The following is a 13,239-nucleotide window of genomic DNA, read 5'->3' on the forward strand; positions in this document are numbered from 1 at the left end:
AATCCTACACACTGTTTCCCTGGCTTACCGACCAAGGCTCCCAACAGTTTTTGTTTTGCAGATAATCGCACAGGTCAAGTCACATATCTGAGACACCAAATTTAATGTATGTCTCATAGAACCTCATACATTCTATTTGTATGCCACTTTGCTTCCACACTCTTTTGAAAATACCTACAAAACCATGGCTGCTAATTCCTGCATATGTTCACCTGTGATCTTGTGTGATTTCACCTTTGCATTGTATTGTACCTTCCCCAACCCAACACAAAAGCAAATTAGTTAATTTGGCCCTTTCCATGTGCTCCTGCCTGAGTTCATGCTGGGACTTGTTCTACTTCAGATGAAAGCACAATATTTATTACGAACAGCACAACACTTTATGTACAATTATTTGAAGGCTTGAAAAGCATCTACAGTTTTTTTATTTTATATTAAAGATGGTTTTACTTATGGTCTTTTGACAGTAATACAAATATAAAGCAATAACTCAAAATCCCATAACCAGGAGCACATGATGGATATATTTTGTGCAAAAGGACACAAAAAGCATGCCAGGATTTACATCTGTTTTTGATCTCAGGTCATCATAAATTGCTAGGAGGCACCAACTGTTGACAGCCTTTAAAACCACAATAGTTGTCTATTAGGAAAATTGTCTGAGAACTCTCTATAGGTGTATACAATGCACTAATACAAGCCAGTTTTTGTGATATGGCTATTTTAGGTTTTCATGAAACTGGGAGATGACTTTAAGATTTGTGTGGAACCAATCCACTTATTTAATTGTATATGATAATTATTTTTACATTTTTATGAATTGCCTTGTGTGGAATGTGTGTTAGTCTTATTTTATTTACATGTTTCTGCAAAGTAATATTGGTTTGCATTAGTGTAATTTGCAAGGATTATTGTGCAAATAGCACCTATGCAAAGGTCTTAGGAATTAACTTTGTAGTTTGTGGAACTGTATAAAGTTTGCTTTTTATACATTTGTGCTAAACTTGTGTATTTTTTGTGGTACAGTTGATGATCTTCCAGTGAAGCCTCAGAAGGAATGGGTACACATGAATTCAGTGGAGTTTGAAAAGCTGGAGTGGACAAAGGATCTGCCCCAAACTCGGCAAAAGAAAACCAAAAAGGTGTTACATGAATATTTTTTGTCTGTATTATTTTGATTCATATACTTTGTTAGAAGTAGCACAATTGATGAACAGAAACTACAAGTATTTAGCAAATTTTACTACCCTCATGTTACTATATAATGCCATCTAATCATAAAAAACAAGGTAATTTATTTATATTTAAAATTATTTTAAAAAATATATTTTCCTAAGTTAAAGTTTGTGAACTTAAAGGTGACCAGCAGGTTTGTCATTATCATTGGTTCAGCTAGCTATCAGAACACTGTGAAAAAAGTAAAATAATTCTGGAAAATTTTGTTGTGAATTGTAATGATCACATGATCGTTTTGCAATCATTGATTGGTAGAGTTGAAGGAGTTCAAGTGGGATACCTTGCATTAGGGATTACTTCTAATTTAACAATGTACATTAGGCTCCGTTATTGGCTTTGGTAATGCAGCTGTATAATACTAAATTGCCTTTCAGGCATTGCTTTATAATGATATTTTTGTTTCCTGTATAACACTGGTGGGTCATATTTTTGTAGGGAATGCAGGCTCGATTTAGTCTAAAGGGAGATCTGATACCTCCAGATGAAGAGATTCCTACACATATGGGCTTACACCACCATGGAGAGGAGGCTGAGGTGAGCTGCTAATTTTTTTATGTGCCCGTTTTATTGCATATTTGACTTTACTTACATTCAAAAATCATTAGGAAGAAAAAAACACAAAAACGTATTAAACACAAAGGTTTACCACATTTACAGTTAAAATAATTAAGTAAGGTGAATATGAAAAAGCCACTTAAAAGTATAGAGAGGATGGACAACGGTGAAAGGAAAGTGACAAGAGGAAAAAACTTGTGTAATAGAATAAAATCTGGAGGAAACAGGCATGGACTGAGGGGAAATCATGGTGAGTGAAAAGGTGAAAGGCCTAAGACAACCACAAAAATGTAATGTAAGTACAAGTCTCCTGTGATGTTATTTAGTGATCCACCATGCTGAATGACTAAAAAACTCACATCTAACAGACTAGTGTATCTCTCTATGGTTAAAGCCTCTTGCTTGTTCTTCTCTCTCCAGAGAACACAACAGACTGCTCAGCAGTAGTCTGAGCACCTGACTCTACAGTGCTCGTATGTTCCTAAAATTACCAACTGTACAAATATCAATTCGGAAAGAAAAGAAAAAAAGGGAGAAGGAAAGAGGGGAGCATAAAGAAGTGGGTTGGTAAGGAAGGAAGGATGAAGGGTGAATAGAGATAGTAAGGAGAAAAATTGATCTGCAGATAGTTAGTCTAAAGTTTATGTTATATGGTTACCATTTATCCATGGGTAAATAGTGTGCAACTCAAGGGGCATTGATTTTGTGGATTTAGGAAGCCAAGTATCCAAAGTCACTTTAGTTTTCAAAAATTCATGCAGAGGATAACAAAATATGAAAGTTCATTTAATGGTTATGAACCATTTAATAGTTGATATCTTCCATACTAATCCTTACTACCTTTTGATAAATTTCAGTAGGACAGGAAGTGAAAGCAAATCTGTCAAATGGATCCCTGAATAGCACTGAACAACAGACAAGGGAACAACCCCTTCCACTCCCCTTCTATTCCCCTTCTAATTCTGGACATAGTTTTTATGGATTATCTTGTATGTCGAATGTATTCACACTAAAGTATTCTGTTATGGCTCCTGATAATATGCATTATATTAAGGCTGCCCAGATTTCAAGGCAGATGAAAAAACATTCATTACCTTGTTCCTATTATGGTATATGTGTTATGATGCTTGGGCTGTACTGTGTATTGTGTTGGGATGGCATTCATAACAAATAACACAACACCACACTTAGAGCTGATTGCCATGCGCTGTGGTAATGCACATCAATATGAATTTTAGCACGGGTTGCCACAACACACAAGAATGAATGTGCCCTCTTTTTTTCTCAACCAGCATCTTTTCCAGAACTTATAGGGAATAATGGTCCGCACACATATGTTTCTTGCTGATCTAATATTTTTTTTTTCTTTTATAAAGAGAGCCGGTTATTCCCTTCAAGAACTGTTCCATCTTTCTCGCAGCCAGTTCATTCAACAAAGGACTTTGTCCTTGCAAGTATTAGGCCGTATCGTGAAGAAGGTAAGGGGAAAAAAAAATAAATATTTATCAATTACAGTTACATTTGTCTTACAGGTCATATGTTTATAAAGTGAAATTGTATCATAATTAGTAATATATATATATTTTTAAATAAGTTCTTGCTGGAGGATGTACAGTACTGGGCTGTGTAAACATTCAAAGACCCGTTTTTTTTTTTTAATACTTTGACCAAAGTTTTTCTTTAAAGTGAAACTAAAATTCCATTTGAAAAACATGTCCAGGCAGGGCTTTTTTTGCAGACAGGGACAGGAGATTGCTATGGGGAAATGTCAGAAATGAAAAATTGTGCATGCTGGGGATACCCAGCAATCTCAACTTTGCCTGTGGTTGGGGTGACTGAATGAACTTCTGTGTGGGAGTTATGTCATCCTGGCCTGGACAACCAAGATGACCAGAGATTGCAGGAAGATAGAGAAGAAAGAAGAAGATGCCCTACAACAGAACATGGACAGGTGAGTATCACAGGATTTAGTTTTCTAGTCTTCTAGTCTTTGAAAATTAGATTCCACACTTGGTAAACTTATGCATCATTCTGTTTGAAATTGAGGACCAGGATTACTGATCAGTATGTGCTCTCTGTTTTCTTCTAGGCTAAGCAAGGAGAATTTACCTCAGTCCTTAAGGGCAGTGTGCTCCGTCTTCTCTTGGATGCTGGTTTCCTGTTCCTGCTGAGATTCTCTATAGATGATAACATAGACAATGTCATCTCTGCAGCAGTTTCCACTTTTCATGCTTTACTTGTGTCTCCAGAAGATGAGGTATGTTTATTTCAACAGGCTTATTGGCTTGTTTGCTAAACAGAAAACCACTAATTGTTTCATGCATTATTCCCATTGGTTTAAAGAGGTCATAAAACAGACTTGCACCTGTATTGGACTGCCAAAGAGAAAGGTCTAACATACATCAATATATCAATATAAAATAGGCTACAACCAGACTTACTTGTGTATAAAAAACTAAGAAATTCTGGCTTTTTCTTATACATAAAAAACACCATAAAAAGATTATGACTGCAACACTTGAGTCTATACAGATTTTAAGTAAAACTTTAAATGGTGCTCGAATTATGTTTTAAATATTCTGTTACACAACTAGAGCAGAATTAATGTAGAATAGTCTATTTAAAGGTAAAATAAAAAAGCAATACCAGCCTTCAATTTGGTCGTTCCCTGCATTAATATATATTTGTCACTAGATATCAAAATTTTGCCCCCAGCCTGTGACTTGGCTGCATTGAAGTAGCAGAAGAATATTAAGCTGTTAATAATGAGTCCCTCTCACTCTTAATTCTAAATGCACAAATTATATACATATATAGTAGTTGCCTACCTAATCAGTCCTGAGAGATGAACAGTTCTGCCACACAGCACATACAGTTAGGCAGATGACACTCTTGTCTGTTAAGGATTAGGCTGCTGTAGCATAGCCTGTTCATTGGATAGTGAGGGAGCAGCAGACAAAAAATCTATCATCTGGTTTCTTTTCAGCATATTAGCAAGCAGCACAAGTGCCACACAGGGTTCTATCTGCAAATCTGTTACTTTTCTCCTGTGGACAGAGTACAGGTTCACAGATGCAACGAGAATATCTATCCATAATTAACACTTAAACAAAGATGTTTCTATGTGATATTTAAAAATAGGACAAATCCAAGTTTGATTCTCGATAGTGTTCCTTAAACGACTAATCTCTGACTAACGTTTTACACAGATTTGTTACATAAAGCAGATGATTGGTAAAAGAAAAGTAGTTATGATGATAATACCTTCGATAGGTGTTTATTGATCTTTGTTTTATTTCTTGTGCAGGAATACCTGGACATGACCTTTTCATGGTACCAAGGAACAAAGGCCTTCCCTTTTTTGCCTAATCAAGAGGAGGAGGAGGATGAAGAAGATGAAGATATGGTTGAAGACTCCCATAAAACAGCTGAAGAAGAAAAGCAAAAACCTAAGGCGGAAAATAAATCTGATCTAGAAGTGGCACGTTATGATTCTATAAAAGTAAGAAGCACCACAGGAATAATTGACTGAATAAAACACAATAGCAGTGAACCTTTTCATGATTTTCTCCAGCAGGTGGCATTGTTTATCTTTATCTATGGATACATAATTTGTATTTAAGAAAAAAACATAAATGTAGTACGTTGCACTTTATTCATCCTCAGTGGCTGTATTTAGTGGCCCTAAGTTGATTCTGCCAATAACAAACTTTGTGTCCTTGGCTGATATTGCTTGATCACTAAACTTTATTAACAGTGGAACTGCTTTGTCTTGTCTAGACTACAGCCTTGCCCTCCATTTCTCTATACCATAGACTAGTCCTCAAAGAGAATTGAGAACAGTGTAATTGAGTACACCGGAAGCAGAAAGCGTATACGTTATTAGCTAATACATTTTTTTCAAGACTCATCTATTAATCTGTATAGAACTGGTTGGGAACAACTTTGTGCACACAGTTGCAGATGGTCACAGTGCAGTTCATGGAAGCAATATATTACTTCTGGCTGCAAGTTTGCATTTTCTTCTGTGGAGGAAGAACCACAACACAACACAAACTCAAGGGCAATGTTTGCAAAATCAGTAATCTGTATTGCGGTTTGCCACTTCCGCAGGCGTAGCAGCAGTTTGATAAGCGCTTAGGAGCAGTTACTATGCGGAAAGCAACTGCAAGTGTTAAAAGGCCCAACCGTTCATTTTTTTACACTTATTGAACAGATAAAAAAAAGGGGCGGCCATGGCTCCGGCAAGTGCACCCCCCCCAGCGGGGGAGTGCCCTGGCAAGAGCCACGGACCATGTCTCCCGTACATATCGCTGGCTTTAGGTGGCGAGCAGGTACTGGTATCATGATGCCATTCTGGGGGAAGCTTCTTCCCTTTGAATGACAGACGGCTCCCCATGCAAGTATCCGCGGTCCGGAGTCTGTGCATTTAGTGGTCCGTAAGCTCCAAAAAGTTGGGGAACTTGATATAAAGTCAACTTCTAGCCTTACCTTTCATCTTGCACTTTTTTACAGAATCTGCTTCTGTGCTAAACCTGCTTACTTTGACTTTACTGCACACTGTAAACTTCTCATATTGGGTACTCAAGACTTGTAGCAAGTCTGCTAGAGCTTTGTATCCCGGCTGGAAAATGTTCAGCATCATTTACCCCTTTCCTCTTAATCCTGACTATCCCAAACCCACCCATTTCATTTATTGGAGTTCAGACCTTTTATTGGGGAGGCTCAACAGTTCATGTGGGTGATGCCTAGTTTGGGCTGCATGAGGTTGGGTGCTGTTATAGTTTTAGAAAGGAGTCATGATCTTCGGACATGATCTTCCTACACTAAAACAAGGTATGTAATAAAAATAGAAAGGTTTTAAAAAAAATTATATATATTATATGTATAATTCTTATATATAATATATGTACAAGTAACCAGGAAAGGTGAAAAAGTAACAGAATAAACTTCAACTTTAAAGGGTTCAGAGTATGCTACAAAGAAGATTATAGTATTTTTTTTAAGGAAAGTTTTTAGCTATTCATGCAGTTCACTTGTTCTTAAGAAAAAACATACAACATGTTCTAGTAACCAGTGGCTACATCAATTTAATATATCTAACTTGATAAAAGTGGGGTGGGCTAATTATAGGACAAATGTTAGGCTTTCTTTTCCTTCTTTCTTGGGGGGGGTGTCTATTCCTAATTTCTGAACTTTACATTTTAAACATTTATCAAGCATCAATGCTAATTCTAACCCACCCCTGTTCTTTAGCACCTGATGTAATCTTAATCCCTAAATTGTGTCTTTGAGTGTTTAATGTCTCCAGATGTCTTTTTTTTTTTTTACATATGTCTATTTACATGTAGGGTCTCCTGAAGACAAAATTTCTTCACCGTCTTAGATATATTTTGGAGGTAGTAAGACCGCCACCTACTGTGGTTCTGAATATTCTGGACATTCTCACAAGGGTGGCCCGTCACTCTACAACAGCCTGCAGCCAGGTAAGGACTGCTCAGAGCCTGTCTGGGGTAAAGAAACAAAATTCACTTAACCCTTCTTTTGCTTTCCTCCCAACAATACCTATACAGTTCTGTTCAGCCACCAGGAATAAAGAGAATAGCTCTGTGAAACTGGCATTTCACAAGGCTGAGAACTTTTTCTTCACTTCCGGTATGACATCGCCCCTCTATACCTTAAAATGATTTGTACATTTCTTTACTGCTGGCATCTGATTAATGTGGTAAGGAAGAATGGAATGTTATAAACTACCATACATCCAGCTCCTCAAGTCTTCACTTTTCTAACCATGCCAGCACATTACAGCCCCAGACTTTCTTTGGGGCTTTGCTCTGGGACCAGTGATGTGCATGGGGGTGTGAAAATACACACATCATATGTAATGAGCTCTATATGTTTGTATGGGTTTTAAATGTGTTTAGGGGTGAGAGTTTGTTTCCTTAATGTTTTTATATGTACATAATAACATTTGTGTCTGTATTACTGGTCCTTGATTCCTGGCCAGCATATTTGGTGCTGTTTTTTTTCTGTTTTGGTGGTATTGGTAAAGGGATTGCGTGGTGTTTTCTACATATGTTTCATGACTGACATGACTGTATTAATGACATATGACTATAGTAAGGACATTAGATTGTGAGCTCTTTTGAGGGACAGTGACACGACTATCGCCTTTGTACAGTGCTGCGTAATATGTTGGTGCTATATAAATACAGTGTAATAATAATAATAATAATAATGACATGGACTAAAATGTTTTTTTTAATTCTGGTAGATGGAAAATATCACTAACAAATGAAAAACAAGTCTATTTTTCCCTAGCTTTATTTTACACACAATTGAATGAGTTACTTAGTAATGTTCATTTCTGCCTCAACATCCTTCCCTTCTCCAGTTATATCCAAAATTTTATTAAACAAAATCTAATCTAAAATATATATAGCACCAGTTGTAAGTTGAATTGTCTGCATTAGAATTCTTTTTTTTCTGTTTATTTTCCAAATATTAATCCTGCAAGTAACACAGCTTCTGTTCCTGGATAGTTGTGCATACTTCTCCACTGTATTTATGGAAAGAGCCTTGGTTGTTACACATTCTATGTTAATATTATAGAATTAGTAGAAGCAAGAAAACATTTCTGTCTGTTTAGATCACATTAAGAGACAAGGTCACTGCACTGAATGAGGTAACTTGCTGTGCTATTTTCTTAGAAAACTAATAGTGCCTTGAAAATCCTTTGCTTTGTACATTGTAGTTAAGGATTACAGATAGCATGAAGATTTTGGGGAAATTAGGTGGTTAAGTTACTAAGTGGTTACCTCTCTTACCCTGTAGTGCTGAGGTTTTGCATTAAATTGCACTAGGGTCCGCTAATCTATGTGCAGTGTATGTACTGGTGTGTTTGCTTTGGGTTCTCTGATTTTCTCCTATACTTTTAAAAGTATACAAATTTGTATGTCAAAGTTGTAATGATTTGTGTTATGACCTCTTTTTTTGTTCAGCTTTTGGATTGTCCACGACTGATAGAGACAATAGTGTATGAGTTCCTGCCCTTGCAATGGAATATGCCAATGGAAACAGGAGACCTAGCACCTACAAGTCTCCATGGTGTGCCCTGTTCAGCTGCTATGAAATTTCTAAGAGTGCTAGCATCTTCTAGCCGCCACTCAGCTGCCAGACTAGTAAGTATTCTAGAAATAATTAACATAAAGTGTATCTAAAGTTTTTTTCACACCAAGGTTGGCATTGTGGCAGGAGAGAAGTCATTCTTCATTATTCAGGTAATGTAGAGTTACAGGATACTTTTTTTGGCATTGGAGAAGAAAAATCATAGATGATAGTATGATGGCTGACAATAATTTCTACTATCCTAAAAGCTTTCTTGTATGAAAGAAGCAGTGGATGTGTAGACATCTCCCTGAGAATAAATGGGAAGTGATATATATTGCTTTCCAGCGGTTACCGAAGTTACATGCTACTATGAATGTTTCTTGTGCTCCTTAGTTAAGGAAACTATCAGTCTGCTTGGAGGAAATATTTTCAAAGCTGGAAAATAGATAGCAGACATCACTGATAAAATAGGTGCGATAGTCTTTGTTATTAGTGGTTCCTAGAATTATTTGTGCTTTATAAGGATTTTTTTCAGGTATCCCAAATCTTGTAAAAAAAAAAAAAAAAAAAAACACATAAAAATCAAGCTTTATAGAAGTATTGCCTTCTGGTATGGTACGTTACTATTTCTAGGAGGCATTGGGTGCTGTTGGTATTATTGATCACAGTAAAAAGTTTATTTCTCTTTCATTTCCCTAGCTGCACACATTTGACATGAGAAGCCGTCTGAGTAGATTTGCTGTGCAGGATCCACAAGACCTTCCTCTGGTAAGAGAGGAGGCTGAGCGACTGAGTACTGAGACTTTCCGCCTCTGGGCTATCGCTGCCGGTTATGGACAAGCTTGTGATATATACAAGTTAGTTGTTGCTATTATTATCAATGAATCCTTTATATCATATCCCACTCTCTATTCATACTTAAAGCGTACCTAAACTCAGAAAGTCCACTTTACATTAAAGGGTAGACAACCCTTTTATGTAAAGTAAAAATTCTATTGTTTTTTTTTTTTGTTTTTTTAAGTGCTACACCCTTTTTTTAAATAAAAAAGGGCGCAGCAACGCCCCCTAATTCTCCGCCGTCTAGGCAATCAAGAATGAATGGGAGCGCAAAGCCTCCCACGATACCTACGTCAGGCATCCTGGGAGGCTCTTGGGTGCTCCTTCTGTGCATGCCCAAGCATCTCGGGCATGCGCAGAAGAAACCTTTTCGCTCAAACTGAAAAATTTGCCAATCTCATGCATGTCACCTGCGGCTGACTTAAAGATTTGCTTTTGGCCTGCTTCAAGCAGCTTTTGCATTTGTATAGGTTTGTATGAACAGAAATGTAATTAAACAAAAGCCCCTTGGACACACACCCTTATGTTTTCAATGCTTTCTGTCTTTTAGAGAACTGTACCCAGCTCTCATTAGGATTCTCCAGTCTCTGCCCAGCAAGATTGCCTCCTGTAAAGAAAACAGCTCCGCTGCAGCCCTCTCCATCCAGCGGGCAGCAGCTGTAATTACTCTGCTTAGTCATGTGACTCAGACTGCAGGCTGCTCCGCTGAACTTGAAGCACAGTTACACAGGTAACAAAATGAGAAATATTTTACACAGTGCTCTCTGGTACTGTGTTATTTTTTATTATGTCTTTTGTACAGTGTTATTTTTTTATTCCGAAAAGTGGAAATCGAACCCTTTCTAACATAAAATGTAACACAGCAGTTGAAGATTGCTAAAGAAAACTGGAGTTTCCCATATGGTATATTAAATACCTTTATACAACCACAATATGTATTTATATTTTACTCCCCAAACTTTGAATTTTTGCACATCACATTTATTTTTGAAAGTGTATTCAATAAAACATACATAAAGGAATTATGGAGGCTTATATATCTGAACTCTGTAAGAATGCTAGTTACTTAGTGTTAATGCTGGATCACCCAGATTTACTGATGAAAGTTTATCCTCTCCAGCCTTGGAGAGCTTTAATAAATCAGGCCCAATGTGTTTAGTACATTCTGAGCAACTGACATAGAAGCAGGATGCAGACCAGGGACTTGTGACATCACACTGACTTTTAGACTTTTATGCTGGTCTGGGTCAGTGATTCAGAAATGACTGAAGCCTTTGGATTAGCATTAGAGTCGAGGCAGCTAAAATTTTCAGATGGGAGTAAGCAGTAGTTACTATGTTGTTTAAGTACAGGCTTTTTTTAATTTAAAAAGATAACCTTTGCCTACCTGCAAAAGTTATATTTCAACAAGCAAAAGTGTGATATAAAAATCAAATTAATACTAATCAATGTAAAATGTGATTTTTTTCTGGTAGCCTGTGTCTTAAAATTACACTGCCTTATTTCATTTTTATGCCTCTTCTAAGTGCTCCTGTAAATATGCCTAAACACCAAACTAATGCTTTGTGCCTAACTTTACTATGATGGGCTAACATTCACCGCCTATTTTGAAACCCACATAAACACAGTTTCGCTTGGTTTAGAATAGTATTCAATCTAATAAATATGCCATTTGTTTATCTGCAGTGCTCCTGTTGACTCTGAACCTCAGATTCCTCCACCTGCAGTCTCATGGGATAATGTCACTGGATTACAACTCATAGTAGAAGGATGCTTGAAGAGATGTCTGAAAGAGGTTGGAAATGCCAGCTCTTGGGACCTACTTCAGCCCCTTACTCTTACATCCTTTACCTTCCTTGCATCTTACTACCAGGCTGCTAGCCGGCAGGTAAACAATAATCATTGCTTGTTTAATTTTTTTTATCGTCAATTTTTAATTTTTATATTTAATGTAATCATTGTTTTATCTTTCACCCAGAATATGTCTCAGCCTTTTAACTTTGACAGTGAGTTCCTAATTACAATAGATAGGCACATGTAGTTTGCTATCCTGAGTAACATGCTGTATCTTAATCTCTAGTGGAAATGAACATTTTTTTAGCTTTAGTTTGTAAAAGTACATCTTGTTTGGTAAGCTTTAATGTATATCCTATGAAAGGATCGGAACTAGGAACAGAAAAAGAAATCACCTGTTTGTTCTGCAATTAAGTACCTACCTTTTATTATTATTATTGGTATTATTAATAAACAGGATTTTTATAGCACCAACATATTACGCAGCGCTGTACATTAAATAGGGGTTGCAAAGGACAGACAAATACAGACAATGACACAGGAGGAGAGGACCCAGCCTAGAAGAGCTTACAATCACAATTTTTATTAATAAAGTTTTAGTTCCGCTATGTGGTGATAATTCATATTAGTTTCATGTTCCTGAAACTTAGGGCAAACATCTGAGGGTTTTATGTGGACAGTGCCACTTTTGAAGGGATTATATAGCTTTTCTTTGTCTATAAATATAAATATACATTGACAATGATCTTCTTTCTGTTTGCAGCCCTCTCTGAATACTGTTTTGTGTAATGAGGAAATGGAGAAGTTGACAGAAGGTGTTCTTCTGCCCTTTCTAAATCATCCATCTGTAGAGCCAATGTGGGACCTACTCGGGTAAACCTTTGAGTTATTCGATTAAAAGCCAAATGGGGAGAGTCTGGGACAGATACTTTAAGTCCCAGAAGCTCTCTCTGCAATTTTCCACTATATCATCCAAATTAAAACCTAGGCAATAAAATATATGTATTCATATCTACTACCAAGTAAAATCTCTATCTGTCCTGGAAAAAGCCATGTATGGTATGTTTGGGTAGACTACAAAAACTAAAACCTAAAAAGTACGCAACTGAGAAATTTAAACAATGTTCTGGGACTTAATGATAAAAAGACTTTGGGAATCAGTTGGTTAAACTTATTCCTGAACAATAGTAAAAAACTTGTTTAAGCGCCCCAAACATTACTAATGTATCACACACAGCTGAAAAGCAGTACTTTAGATGTTGAGAACAAAGCATAGTCTTTGTCAGAAAATACAATTTTTTTCTTCCCAGAACAGCAATTAAATACTAACACTCAGCTACACAGCACTTTTTTTCCATCTGTACAACAAAGAGCAGCCTTTATCTGAGGTTACAAGGTTTCTCTCTCAGAAAACAATACATTCGTCAAACAGGATTAAACAGATACAATGTTTCTTTCCTAGAAGGGCCATTAATACTCCAAAGAGTGTTAAACAATGCTTTTCACTGCATCCGGTCCAGTATAAAAAGTGGGCCCTCAGAGTTGTTAAACACAAAGGTGACAGTCTGCATGGTATAAGTTAAAACATACAACAGCTTTTAACATCCTTATGCCCTTTTAAAAGTGGAGATTAGTATAAAGCTTCTAATTTCCAGAATAATAGATAATATGATACCTCTATTGTCCACTTTTGGATACCTGATTTCA

General features: G+C 36.7%; 1 protein-coding gene across 1 annotated transcript in view; it reads left to right on the forward strand.

Annotated features, from left to right (window-relative positions):
* RPAP1 (RNA polymerase II associated protein 1) overlaps positions 1–13,239 on the forward strand; it is a 38,424-nt gene that overhangs the window by 14,775 nt on the left and 10,410 nt on the right. The window contains exons 8-18 of the mRNA XM_072427825.1: positions 1,027–1,142; positions 1,672–1,770; positions 3,168–3,269; positions 3,881–4,048; positions 5,099–5,293; positions 7,143–7,277; positions 8,793–8,972; positions 9,601–9,758; positions 10,289–10,468; positions 11,425–11,626; positions 12,296–12,405. Of these exons, the coding sequence (XP_072283926.1) occupies positions 1,027–1,142; positions 1,672–1,770; positions 3,168–3,269; positions 3,881–4,048; positions 5,099–5,293; positions 7,143–7,277; positions 8,793–8,972; positions 9,601–9,758; positions 10,289–10,468; positions 11,425–11,626; positions 12,296–12,405 (1,645 nt within the window). The remainder of the gene's footprint in view (positions 1–1,026; positions 1,143–1,671; positions 1,771–3,167; positions 3,270–3,880; positions 4,049–5,098; positions 5,294–7,142; positions 7,278–8,792; positions 8,973–9,600; positions 9,759–10,288; positions 10,469–11,424; positions 11,627–12,295; positions 12,406–13,239) is intronic.

Source organism: Pyxicephalus adspersus, chromosome 12, assembly GCF_032062135.1.
Source record: "Pyxicephalus adspersus chromosome 12, UCB_Pads_2.0, whole genome shotgun sequence".
In the NCBI taxonomy this organism is placed as follows: domain Eukaryota; kingdom Metazoa; phylum Chordata; class Amphibia; order Anura; family Pyxicephalidae; genus Pyxicephalus; species Pyxicephalus adspersus.